Here is a 17,500-nt window from a genome sequence, read left to right as displayed (position 1 = left end):
CAGCTGCACCATTAATGTGATGCCTACATTAATAATAACTATAATCCAGTTACATATGTTTCTGAAATGGGCCACTTTGCGTATAGGTAGTCGTACCTTTTGTACTTTAAATGTATTTTGATGCTATTTCTTGTAATTTTACTTTGGTAAGATGTGGAATTAACAACTTGTGCTTGCGATGGAGAAATGTTACACTACTTTTGAAAAATCTGAAAACTTCTTCCACCACCAAGTCTGAAATTGGACGTTATCAAGGACATTTCTAAAAAAATCTCCAAGAAAAAATTCTTCTGATAGAAAGCCCTGACAGAAATTCAACAGGAGATATTTACCTCTTCAAACCAGAGTTGGGGAAGGCCATGTTTCAGTCCGAGGTTCAGGTTCAGCGGCGAGGAAACGGAGGTGAGATGCAGGAGCAGAAGTAGCCTCAGAAGTTAAAATTCCCAGTCCAACCTGCGCATGTTGAGGACTGACGGAGAGAGGTGGCACGGGAGATGTTCAAGCATTTTCTGAGGAAACATAAAAATGGGTTCAATGAGTTCCCATTGGCCAGGAGTTCTTCAGTAGGTGGTGGCTACATTTTATCACCAACACTTAAAAAGATGCAGAAGCCCACGGGCGTTTATGTGCAACACCCCCTCTGCTTCTCTTCTCCACGGTACCTCCTAATGACACGTATGCCTGTACGTAATTCTCCTAATAATTATCGTCAGGATAGGAGAAGAAGCAACGGTGATGAAATGTGGATTTCATAATCACGCGTGCTCATCAGCGCAGGTGAAGAATGCATGTCAGCCTGCAGTGTTGACATGAAGAAAGCCTTGTTATTACCAGAGGAGCCTCAGGCAGACATGCTGTTTGCATCCTGCATGTTATGTAATTGATTCAGTGGCGTTAGATCTGTGATTTTCACTGCACTTTAGAAGATGTGAAAGCCTAAGGCAGGCTGATTTCCCGCAGGAATATCGCATAGCCCCAGGAAAACGCAAAGTTGCATTCTGTATGTACTTCATTCTGAACAGACACTTGGACGTTGCTCTCATGTACGAGTGTAACCCAAAAGGATGTGTCACTAAATGATCTTCATGGGATGGGAAGTAGAGATGTCCCGATCCGATCACGTGATCAGGGATTGGAGCCGATCAAATGATTTTCAAAAGATCGGAATCGGGAGGAAAAAAATCGGGGATCGGATTTTTTTTTTTTTTTTTTATAAAAATACTTTTTTTTAAATTTTGTATTCAATGTTACAAAATAAAAATGACCATGTTCAAGTCTTAAAGTCATCCTGAGGCCTTAGTTTTGGTTTCAAATTACAGAACATCATGTATGTGTTGCTTCTTTGGGGCTCGTTTTCATAGACCTGCTTATTTCTCTCAAATCTGGCAACAGAGTGGGCGCAGTGTCTAATTGTAGCAGTAAGCTAACGAGTACTGAAAGCTTTATTTTGTTTTGATCCAATGCTGCACAACTGAACTGATCCAATGCTGCTGTGAAAGAAAGAAGCTATATCCATGTTGGATAGAATATCCAATTTAAATAAAAAAATAACCTTAAGGGACAACTTGAATGCTTTTTTTTCTCTTAATGCATTGCATAAAGATCGGATCGGGAAAAATCGGTATCGGCAAATTGTCAAAATCAAATGATCGGAATCGGATCGGGAGCAAAAAAAGGTGATCGGGACATCCCTAGTGGGAAGCACTTTGCCCGTGGGTACAGGACTGTCATTAGTTTAAGAAGCATCAATGTGCTTTACATGGGAGGAAATTGTGATCTGAAATGGTGATTACCACCGCTGCTTTCCAGGAGCATAACGACCGATTTGACTCGCACATATTTTAATGAGGGTGCCAGACTTGAAAGGACATTTTAACCCAATATCTAGGATACACACAGTATGTCCCATTCTGATGACCGAGGTTGAATTGTTTTTGTGTTTTTGTTAGAGAAATGTGGTTGTAGAGACGTCTGTGTTTTCCCCGATCTAATGGGACTCTAGATGGCTTGTTACGGCGAACAATTGAAATCTTGTCCAGGTTACTCATCTTAATCCAGAGGCCTTGATGCGAGCAGTATTTGAAAGTACAAAAGCGAGAACAAGCATCTCTCCCATGAGCAGATTTACGCTTTCCTTTTGCACATTGATATGGTTTGGTTCAGTAGAGGGAACATAGTTATTACGTGACACTGCTTTCAAAAAGCTCAGAGGATTATCCTGAGTAACCAGGTCAAGATGCTGTTGAGTTCTTTTTAATGTATTTCTTCAAGCACCACAAACCAAGTGTCCTCTAGTTCCAATATATTGTAGAAAATTGGACTGTAATTATCTTTAAAACTGTGAAATCTCACCAAAGAATCTAAATGAATCAGAATCAGAAGGTTGACACGTACGTGGAATTTGACTTGGTGTCGTGGTGCATACATACAAGTAAAACAAGAATTAAAAACACAGGTAGAGAAGTAGAAAAATATTAAAATAATACAAAATATAGTAAAATATAAAGTATTTACATTGCAATGGAATTGAATAAAATATGGAATAGAAATTGGCTGTAATCCAAAAAAGAAAAAAAAGATATTGTTTTACGTAGTGTGCATTATTGTAAAACATATAGCACTATAAGTAGGAGGTTTTTAACTTAGGGTGAACCGCCCCTTTTAGTATTTGTCTATCATGTGTACACCTGACTGCAGTGGGGTTTGAATCTGTGCCCCCCTGGTCCGAACACCAACGCACAACCCACTGCACCACACACCTCCTCCTACATCTTGGATTATTGCATGGTTTATCGACCCTGGCAGTAGCTCTTCTTGCAATATGATATGATATCACAGATCAATAACCTCACAGTCATCTGATACTCTGCAGTTTACTACAACAGATAACACAGAGGTCAAGTAGCTGTATCGTATTGCATGGATTGATTGTTTCCGTAGAGCACAACGAGCTGCAGGAGAAACTCCTCAGAGATCTGGCTCAGAGATCATGTGTCCAGTCTGGATAATTGAGAGCTCATGCTTTCAAAAACTATTTGTGATCATTCATCCGTGCGCTCGGCCCCATGACTCGCGCACACCAGGAGTTGAAAACGCCAGGCCCCTCCAGCCTGATTCTGTTGTTGAAACTGTGTTCACAAAGCTCTGAAATCACGCTGTGCTCTGCCAGCATGCAGAGGTGGCCCCTTTATCAGTTAAAGGTTTGTGGAGCATCTTGTGTCAGAAAGGATTAAAGGGGCCCTGTTTTTACGGGGTTTCCCTTTCCTGTAGTGTGTCATATAGGTGTGTGTGTAAATGGTCTGCAAAGGTTAGAACTCCTGTGTTTTCTCTCCCGCTCCCCACGCCTCCATTGGACTCCTTTATTTACTTCAGGAACATAGTGATCTATCGACTAGCGCTCCAACACATTGTGCGTGATAGGCTAAGGGGCGTTACATCTCTAAGCGGTTGACCGATCACAACAGCTAACCAATCAGAGCAGACTGGGCTCTGGTTTCAGACCGAGGGTGAAAAGAGGTGCTGCAGCACAGGCAGTATGAGAACAATAAAGAGCTTTTTGAACATTAAAGCATGGAGACATGTTCCAGTAGAGACACTGCATGGAATATAGGCCTACTTGAAAATGAGCAAAATAGGACACGTTTGATACGGTTAGCTTAGATTAGCACAAATACTGTTAACACTGGTGTATATTTCCATTAGTTCTTGGCACAGAGAATCATCTGATCAGAGACTCATCTGATCATCTGGGCTATAACTCTCAAAGGATGGTTTCACTGGGGATTGAACCCAGGACCTTCTGCGTGTAAAGCAGACGTGATAACCACTACACTATGAAACCTCTGTCTCTCCTCGGTTATCAGATGTCCTTATGTTTTTGTTTGGGTTCGTACTCGCTGTCTACAGATATATGAAAAAACTTAGTTCAGAGAACTTTCACCCCCATTTGTGGTGCCTGCTAGAGAGTCGGGACTATCCTGGGAGAAAAAAGTACACATTTCTGATTGGCGGGGCGAATTGCAAACCATGCCCCGTAAAACTCTGAAAGGTTTTTTGAAGCCGCCATTGTATTTGCTGGCATTAGCATTATTAGCATTATTAGCATTAGCCCAGCGCACCAACGGAGAGAGACTAACTTATGGCAACACAAAAGAAAACATGGGAGCGGTGGAGATGAGGAGGTGTCGGCGTTCTGGCGATTCAGTAGAAGCTGCTGAAGCCAGTCCCCAACTCCGGGGACTTCCGGGCGGGGACTTCGTTTGGCAGTATACGCCGTGAAGTTGTTTGCAGCCTGCCAATAAACCCAAAGCAGAAGAAGAAGAAGAAGTGACGTCAGCAGCTTCATTTGCCTAATCTTCCCTCAGGGAACTTATTCCGGTGTGAACGCGATCTGCTCTTAGGTTGCGTTCCAATAGTCCATTTAGCTTAGGAACCTTCCTAACCAAGTGAAATGACCCGGAAGTCCCTCACTGGCAGCCATGATAAGTGCCGTTCCAATTCTCTAAATGAAAGGAAAGGAGGTTTCAAACTTCCTTTATAACCTCCTTTAGCTTAGGAACCACTGGACCTCCCTTACCGAACGGAGAGGAGAAAATGCTGCCCCACAATGCCTTGCAGCCGCAGCATTTGACGTCACACAACAGTCGGCCGTTCATGGACACAAACGATTATGACGGAGAAATGATATCATGAAAGTTACGGTGGTTATTAAGCATTTAAAACGTATGTGGTAAGTTGCCAAAGTGCTTTGTTTTGAACGTTCATCAGTATTATAATCAAAAAGAGAAATATGAACGTTAGTTTTTACTGAAATGATCAAATAAAGTCAACATTTCACTGAGCTGTGTGGGGCTTGTTCAACTTTTAAAAGATGTTTGAATGGTGATATACACAGTGATAGGTGTTAAGGACTAACGTTTACAATAAATACATTTGTATTGATTTTAAGATCTTTTCATCATACAATCATACGTATTGGGATCATTTGTATTAATGTGGACCGGAGGGAGAGGGTGACGAGCATAAGTTTCACTTTCCTTTTTTATTTGAATTCCAACTTTGGTCATGAAGAATATGTTTCTCTGTTGTTCATAAAGCAAAAAGCAACAGCATCAGAGCACGGTGCAGAGTCTCTAGATGAGTCCCTCGTTCTTATTAAACATCCATGTTGTAGTTTCCATAGTTTCCCCACAGCAGCAGACGCAGACAATGACGTCCGCTGGCGCATCATAAACACGTCAGATAGTGAAAGTGCAGTCGGATTCTCAAAAGTACCGCAGTCTCTTCTCCTAAATCTTTTTGAATTCTCCTATCCACTATCCCTTAACCCCGTGACATTTCACTCAGAGGTGAAGGAATAGGAGATAGGGTTAGAATTTAGGAGCTGATTTTTGGATTATCGGAACGCAACCTTAGTTCCATGGGGGTACTAAGTGCTGGGAACTAAGTAGCTACAGCAAAGTACTTGGTTTGAAAGCGGCTATAGAAACCATTCATGTCTTCAGATAATTATTGTATTTACCACCTGAACTGCTTTAGTTTGTCATAACAATATAAACTGCTTTGAGGATGTGTTTCCCCTCTGACACATTTCATTAAAAGCAACATACGACTAAAACTAGAGCAATAAATGTTATATCCTCCAAGCTCTCACTTTTATAGACCAGAAACAATAATCTAACTTTGATATTGGACCGTGTAAAAAAGAGTGTCCTTTCTAACCTTTGTGAAAGTACTGCCAGTTTTTCTTTTTTTCAGACTATATGCTCATCTGGGATCTGGCAACAGTCGGAAATAAAATCGATAGTGCTTCTCTCTTAATCAAGAGTGCTTGGAGCTTATGGCAGAGCGCCATGTTAGAAAAGAAGCAATTGACTTTGGGTTTTTAAGGAGGAAGGTGAAGCAGGAAGTAGAGGGTTCACCTGATGCATGAGAGACAAAAACACCCAAAGAGAGCAACAGAGTACTTCCTTTTGTTGAGCACTGTTAAAAACACAGTTACCAAAGCAAACAGCTTATGGCTTATGGCCATTTTTATTCACTTGCAGTTACATAATCCTCCCCCCCCCCCCCCTTATCAGACGAGTGATTAGTCTGAGGGGTTGTTTAACCAGGACAGATGGCTTTTTATCGCAGTACCTGACTGCCAGGGACAAACGAGACACTGCTGGTTCGTTTGTGTCTTTCCCTTTTTATTTGGCACATTTTTACTCCTAAGATCTTTCCATTTGTGAAAAAAGAAATATCATCTTGAAATTGAAGCCTTTTCATCAAGAACATTTACAATAAAGTGCCTCACTGACACTGTGTGTGTTGCTCTGTGACTGTGCCAGTAACTGTTGTCGTGTCAGTGTAAAGATTATCACGCACGATTTCCCTGAAATGTCTGGGAGAAAAACACGTCTGACTTGATGAGTAAAATGAACATGTGTCTGGTCCCTATCAGCTCTCTATTCTATGCTTCTTTAATGACTGATTTTAAATGCCATTTTCGTAATGTGAATTGCCTTGTGTTGAAAAGTGCTATATAAATAAACTTGCCTTGCCTTGCCTTGCCTTGCCTTGCCTTGCCTTGCCTTGCCTTGCCTTGCCTTGCCTTGCCTTGCCTTGCCTTGCCTTGCCTTGCCTAGCCTTGCCTAGCCTTGCCTAGCCTTGCCTAGCCTTGCCTTGCCTAGCCTTGCCTAGCCTTGCCTAGCCTTGCCTAGCCTTGCCTAGCCTTGCCTAGCCTTGCCTAGCCTTGCCTTGCCTAGCCTTGCCTAGCCTTGCCTATGCTGAAATACTATAGGCCTACCAGACAGATGTAGCTATATGTTGAAAAACATGAAATAAACAGGGAAATGAAAAATGTTGAATGTGTTCATGTACTGCCTGCATATCTAGAAGTTAGAATTATTTGCAAACGTCTTTTGGTGTTCACATCACCTGAGCTCAAGATCAACAGTTCGCTGTGTCATATGAAAGAGGACAAATGATGTTCATGTTTGTATGTAGTGTCTCTACTGGGACATGTCTCCATGCTTTAATGTTCAAAAAGCTCTATTTTCTCAATCACTTATGTTCGTTCCTGCTCAGTTTATCCCTAATCCACCTATCTCGTATATCTGTAGACAGTGAGTAAGAACCCAAACAAACACATGACGACATCTGATAAGAGAGGAGAGGTTTCATAGTGTAGTGGTTATCACGTCTGCTTTACACGCAGAAGGTCCTGGGTTCAAACCCCAGTGAAACCATCCTTTGAGAGTTATAGCCCAGATGTTCAGATGAAGCTGTGTGCCAAGAACTAATGGAAATATACACCAGTGTTAACAGTATGTGTGCAAATCTAAGCTAACCGTATCAAACTTGTTCTTTAAAGGAGCCCAATTTTGCTAATTTTCAAGTTAATATCACGTCTCCATGCTTTAATGTTCAAAAAGCTTTTTATTTTTCTGATTTGTCACAGTTGTTCCCATGTGTCTGAAAATATCACTTTTTACAGGTTTAAAAGCAAAATGAACATGTTGGCTTGGGTTTGAAAACACAATAATGAAAAGTGACCCAATGACACCATGACCGACCCATGATTCACATTTAGTCTTTGGGTGAGCTTTGTTGCTTTAAGTTTTTGTAGCTTTCTGTTGATTTGTGCTCACAATCTGGCAAGTGGTTGCTCGATTTCTTTAAAGAGTTTACCCCAGAAACCCACCGGACACAACATCATAAAAAGATTGAGCGTCTTATCAAATACAGACACCGCTACAACAGACTTTTAGTGGTTCATAAATTGATAATTAAGAGGTAATATTTGTGTGTGAGTCTTTATGTCAACTAATATTGTGCTTGAGTGTTTTATATTCTAAAGAAAGATTACATAAATAACACAGGAATAGTTGGCAGTTTTCCCTAGCATTGATTCTGGTCAGTTTGGGAATCTTTGAATAACTCAAAAGTGTATCTAGCTATTTACAATATATTTGTTTCAGGCTATAGTTCCCATAGAAAACAACTATTAGGCATAGGCGGAGTTTGACAATTGCGCTTGGGGGGGCAAACTTTTTTACTGACGTCAGTACACAGTCCCAACTATTGCGTGGGGTGCTACGAATACAGTAGCAATAAAGCCAGCGTTCACCGCACTGAGTATGACTTTTCCACATACGAACACAACTCGTCCCGTCATGCACGCCTCATGCCCGCCGTACACACACACTCATATGGAAGGAGCGGTCTCTCCCCCAAACAACAGTGCATGACATAACTGTAAAACGTATCATAACTGTGCACATCTTATACTTATAAGATAAATACTATATCCCTTGGTTACTTGAACACGCTACAATATTATTAACCAGTGTCTTACTTAGTGCAGAAGTAGACGCCTTAAACGTCACAGAAATTGGACATTTTAAAAATCGCTGCATACTCATTAGGCCTACTGCTAATTATTGTAATACAATAGCTGAATCACTTGTATGCAAAAAAAAACGCAAGGGAACTTGCCCTTAACTTCATACTTCACACAAACACACGTCACAACATTCGACTGCTCAAAAAGGAAATTATTTCAAACAAAACATGATATTATTCAGATTTGTATTGTAACAATCATTATATCACATCTATTAAAATATTGATATAAAGAAATATTTGTATTGGAACAGTTTTAGACGTAGTAATGCTGTAACATATTTCAGCCACTAGGGGGGCAATGCCCCCCCTGCCCCCGCCGCAAAATCCGCCTATGCTATTAGGGTTAGGGTTAGTGTTAGTGTTAGGGTTAGGATATAGCCACCAGATCTCCAGACTTCATGGTTATACAGAGATCCAAGGAACGGCGCGGGCCAGCGCATAGTGTTCATGGCCCTCACCTATCTTTGCACTTTGACTGAGTCACCAAAATGAAAGGGTGTATAGTGGACAAGGTAGACTAAGCTTGAAGAACAGAGACGAGGAGGTTAAGCTGTGAATATGGCGAAACATTCCCCTGGGTGTCTCTGTTAACCCGTTACCCCCAAGTAAGACCCCGAGGGGCTCAAGAGGGGAAAGGGTCAAGAAAGGGAGGAAAGGATGACAATTATGAGTAGCAAAAATAGATTTTATATATTAAATCTGAGTTTTAGGATTAGGTAAAAGCGCAACATTAGTTAACTCTAGTGGTTTGAATAGTAAAGCTATTTGTGGAGGGTTAGGGTACGTCCACACAGCAGCTTTAAAAAAATCTTCCAACGCTTCTCTGCCCATTGACTTTGAATGGGGGTGACGTCACTTTGCCTCGCTTTTCGCCGAACTGCATTGTGGGGAAGCGAAGTGAAGGTTTACAGGATTTTCAGGATTTTTAGGATTCAAAAGTTGAGCAATGTTCAACTTTTGAATCTGAGCTGGAAGCGTCAGCCAATCAAATCCCGTTTATGCAAATCTGACAGTACAAGCGCTAGCCAATCAAACCGCGTGCAAGCTGGGAGAGCCAGACCGCAGTTCATTTCCTCATATTCCAAACGAGAAATTACGGTAGCAAATCACCCGGTTCTTTACGACCAGAACTATTTACCGGGATACAAACCGGAGGAACCAGGCGTGGAGGGAGGTGGCAGAGACAGTGGGTGAAACTGGTAGGTTTTCTGTTTGGAGAGTTTATATATATATATATATATTGCTCGCATTAAATCCCTGGGGTTTTTTGCTTTGTATGTCGGGGGCGGGAGATTCATGTGATTGGTTGTTGGTCGCGTTGCTCGCAAAAAATCCCCAAGCTCTCAGACACGCCCAGCTCCAAGATTTTCAAGATTTTTTCAAAGCTGCTGTGTGGACGTACCGTTAGGGTTAGCTTTGGCATCATTATACAAAATAGAGTAACAATTTGAAGTTGGGAAGCCAAGAATGAACCAACAAGCGTGTTATCTATTCGTCACCAATTTACTAAAAAGATAGAGATTCCAAACAAATCATAAATTGCAGCTTCCAACTTTAGTGATTAGTTTGCAAAGTCCAAAAAGTTTCATTTGAGCTCTTACGCGTCTTCTGAGTCACGTGTGTCCCCCGTGGGCTTTGCTTTTATTGCACTAATGTGTTTGTTTGCATAACACTCCTCCTTTGTGTCTCAGCGTGGACATGGCAGCACGGTTCATTTCAGCTTTTAGGGGGCAGGCTGTGACGTCAGCTCGCCACACACTAGCCAACAGTGCAGCAGCAGCAGGACACACACACACACACACACACACACACACACACTGATTATTAATATTCCCCATGTGCAAGCACACGCAGAGGGATTGTGTGCGCAAAGAAAGATTCCGCGACAGACGCTTCTGCACTTTCCCAAATTGAAATCCCTGTCAGGAGAGAGAGGAAGAGAGAAAGAGAGAAGGAGAGAAAGGGAGAAAGAGAGAAAGGAGGGGAGAGGATGGGGGGGGGGCTTCACTGCAGAACATACTGGCTCTGGATGAATAACCATGGCAACAGCAGCAGCAGCAGGAGAAGCGGCGTTATAAACATTGCACGCCGCGCATCCCTCTGCAAAACAGCGGATTACTGCGTGAAGGCTGGACCTCTGTGCGGACATCATCACTGCTAAGGTGAGGCTGCGTTCATTTCTACATGTGATGTGACACCGTCATTCTGCTTCAGTGGCATGCATGTGAGTGGGGAATGAGAGCAGGCTTTTTACACTACAGCAGAGAGAAGCTGCTACTGAAGGCAGCTGGATGGTGAGAGAGCTGTCAGGCTGCATGAGGATGGATTGTATAGGAAGTCTAACAGGGGGTTTATACATAATGTGTCTCTATGGCAGCTAAAGGTCTTTGTCTGACTGTTGTATGAGTGTGCATGAATCCTTTGTGCACCTCAGATAAGTTACCAAAGCATTAAAAAAGGAGAATTTAAATCAAAGTAGCATTTCAAAATAAAGGTTTGAATTAGAAATAGAAGAACTTGCATGCTCAGATGGCTTTTGTAATTGAATTTAGATTGTGCTGCTGTGCTTTGTGCAGTTCTGCATCTTCGAGGCAAGCGAGCATGTTGGGTAAAAAAGCTGCTTCAGCACAGTAGGCTACAGTGAGAGCTGGTTATTATCAGGGTTTCACAGACGCAGAAACAGTCCCGCTCTGCTGTCTGGAACGAACAAAGTAGAGCTCCCATTCTACATGGAGCAATGCAGAGTTTCACACAAAGCCAGAGTCCAAGTGAACACATACGGATGGTGAAATCAATCAAAGTTAATAAGGCTGTGTGTGCTGTAATGTAGAACAACTTCAGGCCCCTCATGTGACCGACGTAAACATCACAAGCCCGCTTCACAGTAATGCCAACCGTCATACTTGTTGACCAATTCTTTGAAGAGACTGTGCAGCTGTAACACACACAGCACCCAGCTTTTGGTTATAATACATACAAATTAAAGGTGGATCAGAGTTGTGAATACAAATAGGTGTCTGTTTGTGGTCATGAGGCACATTGCATGATCTGGAAGCTCAACAAACACAACAAACTACTTCTAAATATCACAATCCCTTTCAACTAAAACACTATATCGACTAGCTATCAAAGGAAACATGTTATCTTGGTCTCAAAGAACATGACTTGGGTTAAAGTGTGTGACATAACTTAACATATGAACCCGAGTAAAGTTCAGCACGTACTATGTTGATTAAGTTAGACTGTACATGACGTTTGTTTCGTTAAGTGCTTAAGTAAGGTTATTTATGGCCCCAGTGGCGAACCGTCAGGGCCTTCAAGGTTTTCAGAGAATACCCTGGAACACTCAGATAAAACAAACAACAAATCGATTTCATTATATAAATAAAATGTAATCAAATGTATATAAAAGGAATAAATGAGAATGGTATCTGTGTTGTTGATCTGCAATATTGCAGTGTTACGTTGATTTGTTTTTCCTTCTCGGACCATGCACTACGCATTTCAGTGGTTTTGTGTTAGAAAAGAAAGCAACCAATCAGATCTTGTTCTGGGTCTCTGGGTAGAATATCCTTCAACAAGGTATTCTACATCCTTGATAGAACGCCCTGGCCGTTGCACTGAATGAGAGCGTACGTTTGGACTGACAGTTTGATCAGCCAATGATATATTGATTTGTAGCCAATGGGCGTATTCTTTCAGAGTTCCCCTCGGTTCCAGGGTACTCGAGAAGGCCCGCTAGTTAACTGGCTCGAGACAGAGGATCTTCTAGATCAGTGCTTCTCAAACTTTTTTCAGTAATGTACCCCCTTTGAAACATTTTTCTTACCCCCTGACCGACCCCGGACATCTTTGATAGAAAAAGCCTATATACATAATTACAATATAGTGATGTTCCATCAGTGTGTGATTTATTAACTCCTTCATGCATGGGTTACAACAAACTAAGGATATGTTTATCTTTATGCATGAAAAAAAGAATATAACGTATATATGTTTAACAAACCAGTGAACAAAATGATATATTATGAAAAACTATAAATTACAATACACACATCTGACATGTTTATATGAGGACCCCCTTGGTGGTTCTAGGAATATTTTATATAAAATTGTGTTTTCTATTTAACTTATTGTACTAAGATTATTTTTGTAATCACGCATGGTATTTTTTTAATTAACCGTTTTAATCTCACGTACCCCCTGCAGTACCCCAACGTACCCCTAGGGGTCCGCGTACCCCCATTTGAGAATCACTGTTCTAGATGAATGCGACGAAGCAATTCATGCCGTTTTATTGTTTTTAACGTTGAAAGGGCAACAGGTGAAGATGAAGTTGTTGCGTAATTGTTGTGAGTACCCTTTTCAAGACCACAATTCAGTGAAAAGACAGACATTATAACGGGCGGCGGGGGGGGGTGTGTGTCTACAGAAGGTCCAGTTGTGATAGACACGGTTCGCCCCTGATGTACAAATGAGTCACTGTTGACTATCACACAGTCAGAGGTGAACTGGGCGAAAGTCTTGTGTTTGTTTTTCCACCCTGACCTCCATACGCTCTTTATAGCACACCACCTGACTTCCTCTGGTCAAAATGACTTCAACAGAGGTCGTCTCCTTATTTACCTGGACTTTGATCGGTTAAATATGTATGATATGTTACAAACAAACACAAACCATGACACATGTCTCCCTGAATGGAGACTATATGTAGGCTCTGCCAGATGGTACCTTCATGACCTCCTTTCTTTTCACAAAAAATCTCTGATCATCAGAGAATCTCATTTCAAGATAGCAATGATGGTCACATCCCGTCAAAGTCATTTACTGGCTCTTATTCAACTTGATAACTCCATTCGGGCCAGATACAAACATCACAGGGGGTGGAGCTAATGCTAGATTATTCCCTCACACGATTGCTGGCTCAGAGCTTTGCTGTAAAGGGCACTCTGCACATCAAGCATGCAGATTCGTACTCCATCAAATCAGAAACCGTCTAATAGCAAACATATTTGCAGTAGTTGTAAATTCAGTTATTAATATCCTTCCAAAAAATGTAATACATTCACATTTTGTCTTTCAATTTCATTTCACTGTTTATTTCTTGTGTCTTAATTTCTCTTATGTACATTGCCTTGTTTTTTAAGCTGCTGCAACGCAAACATTTATCAAATTGGGATCAATAAAGTACCTCTCTCTCTCTCTTTCTATCTCTCTATCTACAGTATCTATCTATCTATCTATCCATCTATCTATCTATCTATCTATCTCGCTATCTCTCTATCTATGTATCTATCTATCCATCTATCTATCCATGTATCTCTCTATCTCTCTATCTATCCATCTATCTATCTCGCTATCTCTCTATCTATGTATCTATCTATCCATCTATCTATCCATGTATCTCTCTATCTCTCTATCTATCCATCTCTCTGCCTATCTATCTATCTATCTATCCATCTCTCTATCTCTCTATCTATCTATCCATATATCCATCTATCTATCTATCTATCCACCTATCAAACTATCTCCCTCTCTATCCATCTCTGTATCTCTCTACCTATCTCTCTATCTATCCATCTCTCCACCTATCTATCTATCTATCCATCTCTCCACCTATCTATCTATCTATTTATCTATCTATCCACCTATCTATCTCTCTATCTATCTATCCATCTCTTTAAGGAGGTGCTGTAACCCTCCATCACATCCCTTTATCTCGTAGTCCTGCTTCTGTTATTGTGTTTCGCAGAGGGAGTTAAAGTTAATGAACGGAATAATGCCTGAGATTAATTTCCGGGCCTATCGAGCTGCGCACACATACAGCAGCTCCGCACCATGACTCTCAGCATTAGGATGACACCTACGCCTACACATCCTGCAAAATAAACTCATTCCACATTAAGTCACTGTGAACATGCGGCCTCCCCAAATTGAGACGGGAGACGTCAGTCAGCCTTTCCCAACTGAGCTGACACCAGCAGCAGCTATAGAGGAAGGGGGAGAGTTTAAGTTGTTCCTTAAGGCAAAGGAAGCACTGCAAAATCAAGCCCTCCAAGAAAACCAGTGTGTGTGTCATTAAATAGTAATAATACAGCAGATGGCTGTTTTGTAATGATTAGCGTTTAATGAATCGCTGCAAGTAGAAAAGGAATCGTTTGGAAAAATGCACAAGCAGCAAATACAGTCTTCAGATTGTGCAGATCTTTCTTGGAGAGAGCAGCGTTGTGCAGCTATGCATATTGACTGGGTTTTTGTGGGAAATAAAACTGGTTCAAAGGGCTGGTTACTGCAGGTTAACTTATCACATTACATACTGATCAATTGATTAGTTATTTATGGCCACATGATTAGTATGTCTACATCCTAAGCAGAGGCACACGGCTCAGAATCAAGCTAATTACAGCTTTTATGGAATAGATAGCAATTTCAGGTCAATTCAAAGTCCTTGAGATGTGAGTCCTTATTGATTTGTTGACACCTGAAGTTACCGGTTGTTTCCTTAAGTATGTTTTTCTATAAAAGATTCCAGAAATACAGCAGAAGAGCATCTGATGGACAATAATGGCGCATTTCCACTACACGGCCTCGCTCGGCCTCGCTCGGTATGGTTAGGCCTCGTTAGGACTGGCTCACTTTATGGCGCATTTCCATTACAGTTTAGGAACTGGGGTAGTATCTATAGTAACGCAGTGTAGGCGGAGCCGTGACGTCATCTTCAATGAGAACCCCAGAAAAACAACACAGCCGTTAGCTGTTAGCACTCAGAGCTCACAGCTCCTCATATCTGTTCAGAAACTAGACAACAGTTAAACAAGTACAAACCACAGACTGTCTGTGTCATGGAGAATACAGTCTCTGGTTTATTTATGTCTGTAGGCCGTTGTTGTGAGTGTGGACGGTCGGAGAATATACAGCGTTAGCTTAGCCGATCTCCATTCAGAAAACACACATTTTAAAAGGTTTCTCGCCTGCCGTCTGTCTGCAGACTTGTCAAAGCATTCATTCATGGTTTTTACTAACCGGTATCAGTATGTTGTTACTTCGGCATCATTTAGAAACGTGTATTACAATTAAATCACGGTCAAATATGTTCATCTTGTTGTAGTTGTAGCTCCCTTGACAGCGATTCTCTCTCTAGTTTAGCATACTCAGCCCGACTCAGCCTGGTTGTTCCTGGCCCTAGAACCACGATTTTATGGGGCCAGAAAAACTGTGAATTAGGACCCGCTAGCCGGTACTAGGCCACGTGGAAACGCAACCAAAAACAGCTCAGCACGCTTAAAGCAAGCTCCGCGCTGCGGTGGAAACGCGCCATTAGTGCAGCAAAACAAACCACATTGTCGGTCAGCGTAGGCAATTTGAATAAAGTGTGAGAAATGTGAGCTCTACTAAACTTACTGATAGCTGCTCTATAGAAAGGGATAACAGAATGTAAACACACTGAAAGGCTACCACTGAAATAACAATCTTGATAGGAACAAACATGTTTTGTCAGATTTATGTAAATGAAGCATTCATTTCATCAACTGTTCTTTACACCTGTTCCCTTAACACCCTGACACTGAATAACTGCCTGTATTTTACGATTGGTTAATTTCCAGGAACCTTCCGAGAAAAGTCTGAGGAAATCATTCAGAAAGAACAGAGACGAAAGGTTAAGTGTTTTCACTTTACTTCCAACACGGAGGAGGTCTAAATTCAGTTTCAAAGCCCGGTGAAATCCTGGTGGGGAATGACTGGATTGTTGAAATTGTCTAAAAATAAGTCTCGTCTCAGTTCCTCCTCAGCATTAAAAAACAAAACATGTGGGATTTGTTTTTCTAATATTACTCTACATCTTCAGAAAGTAAGACTTAGCTCAGGGCTTCGTGCCAGAGACAGAGAGAGGAACACATTGTTAGTCTTTCCATTGGATATATTTGACAATATGAAAGATTAACTCCACGTTGACCTTTGTAGACATTGTCTAATGCTGCTGTTGATGAGATGTTTATTATCATGATCATCATAATCAACACAGTGTGTCCTTTGTACGAAGATGTTAGCGGGGGTGTTTTGATCGTTGACACACAGATTTGATTAAGTTATTGATTAGTTTGTGTGTGCTCGAGTCATACTGAAGATTCTTTTGATGGGAAAGAAAGCATGTTAAGTCTCCTGACTGTGAGTCTTTATTTAATAAAGGACATTGTGTTTGTTCTTCAACTAAAGAAGTGAGGAGCTCCACTCTGAGGGCAGATACATTGTGCTGCGTACTTAAGATGGACATGGTCTCCTTTGTCCTCTACCCTGCTGGCATAGTAAGAGAGCATGAGGTTGAACTGAAGATTTACTGGCCTTTCTTTCCCTAAACTTGGCAGGATTCTTTTAATACATCTTATCGTAAGTGAGGTCCAGGAAACTGCCAAACTGAGAGAGCACCCTTTAGACACACCCTGTTTTGCACAAATTAAATTCTGGTGTTGGGAGGCGCGACTGGAATAAATTGTTATGGTAATAAGATGCGACAAATCAAAACTGACCGTGTGCTAAATCAGGACATCTAAAACATTAAATCCCAGACAGAAAGAAAAACGTACCAACACCCTTAGCCAAAGTAAGCTTATCTAGTTCCTTACTCCAGATAAGTTAATTCTGACTTTAAATGTAAGAGGCGAACTTGGCATTCAAAGAGTTTGGAGGGTGTTAGGACTTTCTAAAAGCAAGTACACCAGAGGAAAAGTGTAAGGAATCGTTTGAACAATGTGTTTATCTCTTGCAAGATGCTAAAAACATGGAAGCAAGCATGACTTATTCAGCCTTTAAGGTCATCGTTAGCTTACTCTAGTCTGGTTTGTTAAAGTGGACCTATCATGCTATATTTGAATAAAATAGTGTAGGACCATACCTATATAAGACATATTTATACTTTTTATTTTTCAAAATACCAAACAGATCATGCATTTTAGCCATTCCTCATTTCGCTCAATTTAACACTGTCTTTGCATCATGGGCTGATTCTGTGAGAACAGCACCATCTACAGGCCTGGCATATGTACTACAGCTTCTCCAGCGCTTTCCAACGGCAATGTCCGTGGCTGTCTTCTCCTGATTGGTGGAGTTGGCC

At 41.3% G+C, this 17,500-nt stretch overlaps 2 protein-coding genes across 3 annotated transcripts in view; one reads left to right on the top strand and one right to left on the bottom strand.

Moving 5' to 3' along the window:
- The window catches only part of col9a1c (collagen, type IX, alpha 1c), a 59,930-nt gene that overhangs the window by 36,478 nt on the left and 5,952 nt on the right, over positions 1–17,500 (bottom strand). For both annotated transcript variants that reach the window (XM_079652980.1, XM_079652981.1), the window contains exon 2: positions 333–509. In XM_079652980.1, coding sequence (XP_079509106.1) covers positions 333–361 — 29 coding nt within the window. In that variant the 5' untranslated portion in view covers positions 362–509. The remainder of the gene's footprint in view (positions 1–332; positions 510–17,500) is intronic.
- The window catches only part of fam135b (family with sequence similarity 135 member B), a 64,857-nt gene continuing 57,651 nt past the window's right edge, over positions 10,295–17,500 (top strand). The window contains exon 1 of the mRNA XM_079652976.1: positions 10,295–10,553. The gene's annotated coding sequence lies outside the window, so the exon portion shown is untranslated. The remainder of the gene's footprint in view (positions 10,554–17,500) is intronic.

The sequence above is a fragment of the Notothenia rossii genome (assembly GCF_949606895.1).
Source record: "Notothenia rossii genome assembly, chromosome: 10".
Classification (NCBI taxonomy): domain Eukaryota; kingdom Metazoa; phylum Chordata; class Actinopteri; order Perciformes; family Nototheniidae; genus Notothenia; species Notothenia rossii.
Note: the sequence above shows the minus strand (reverse complement) of the source record. Positions and strands in the feature narration are given on the sequence as shown.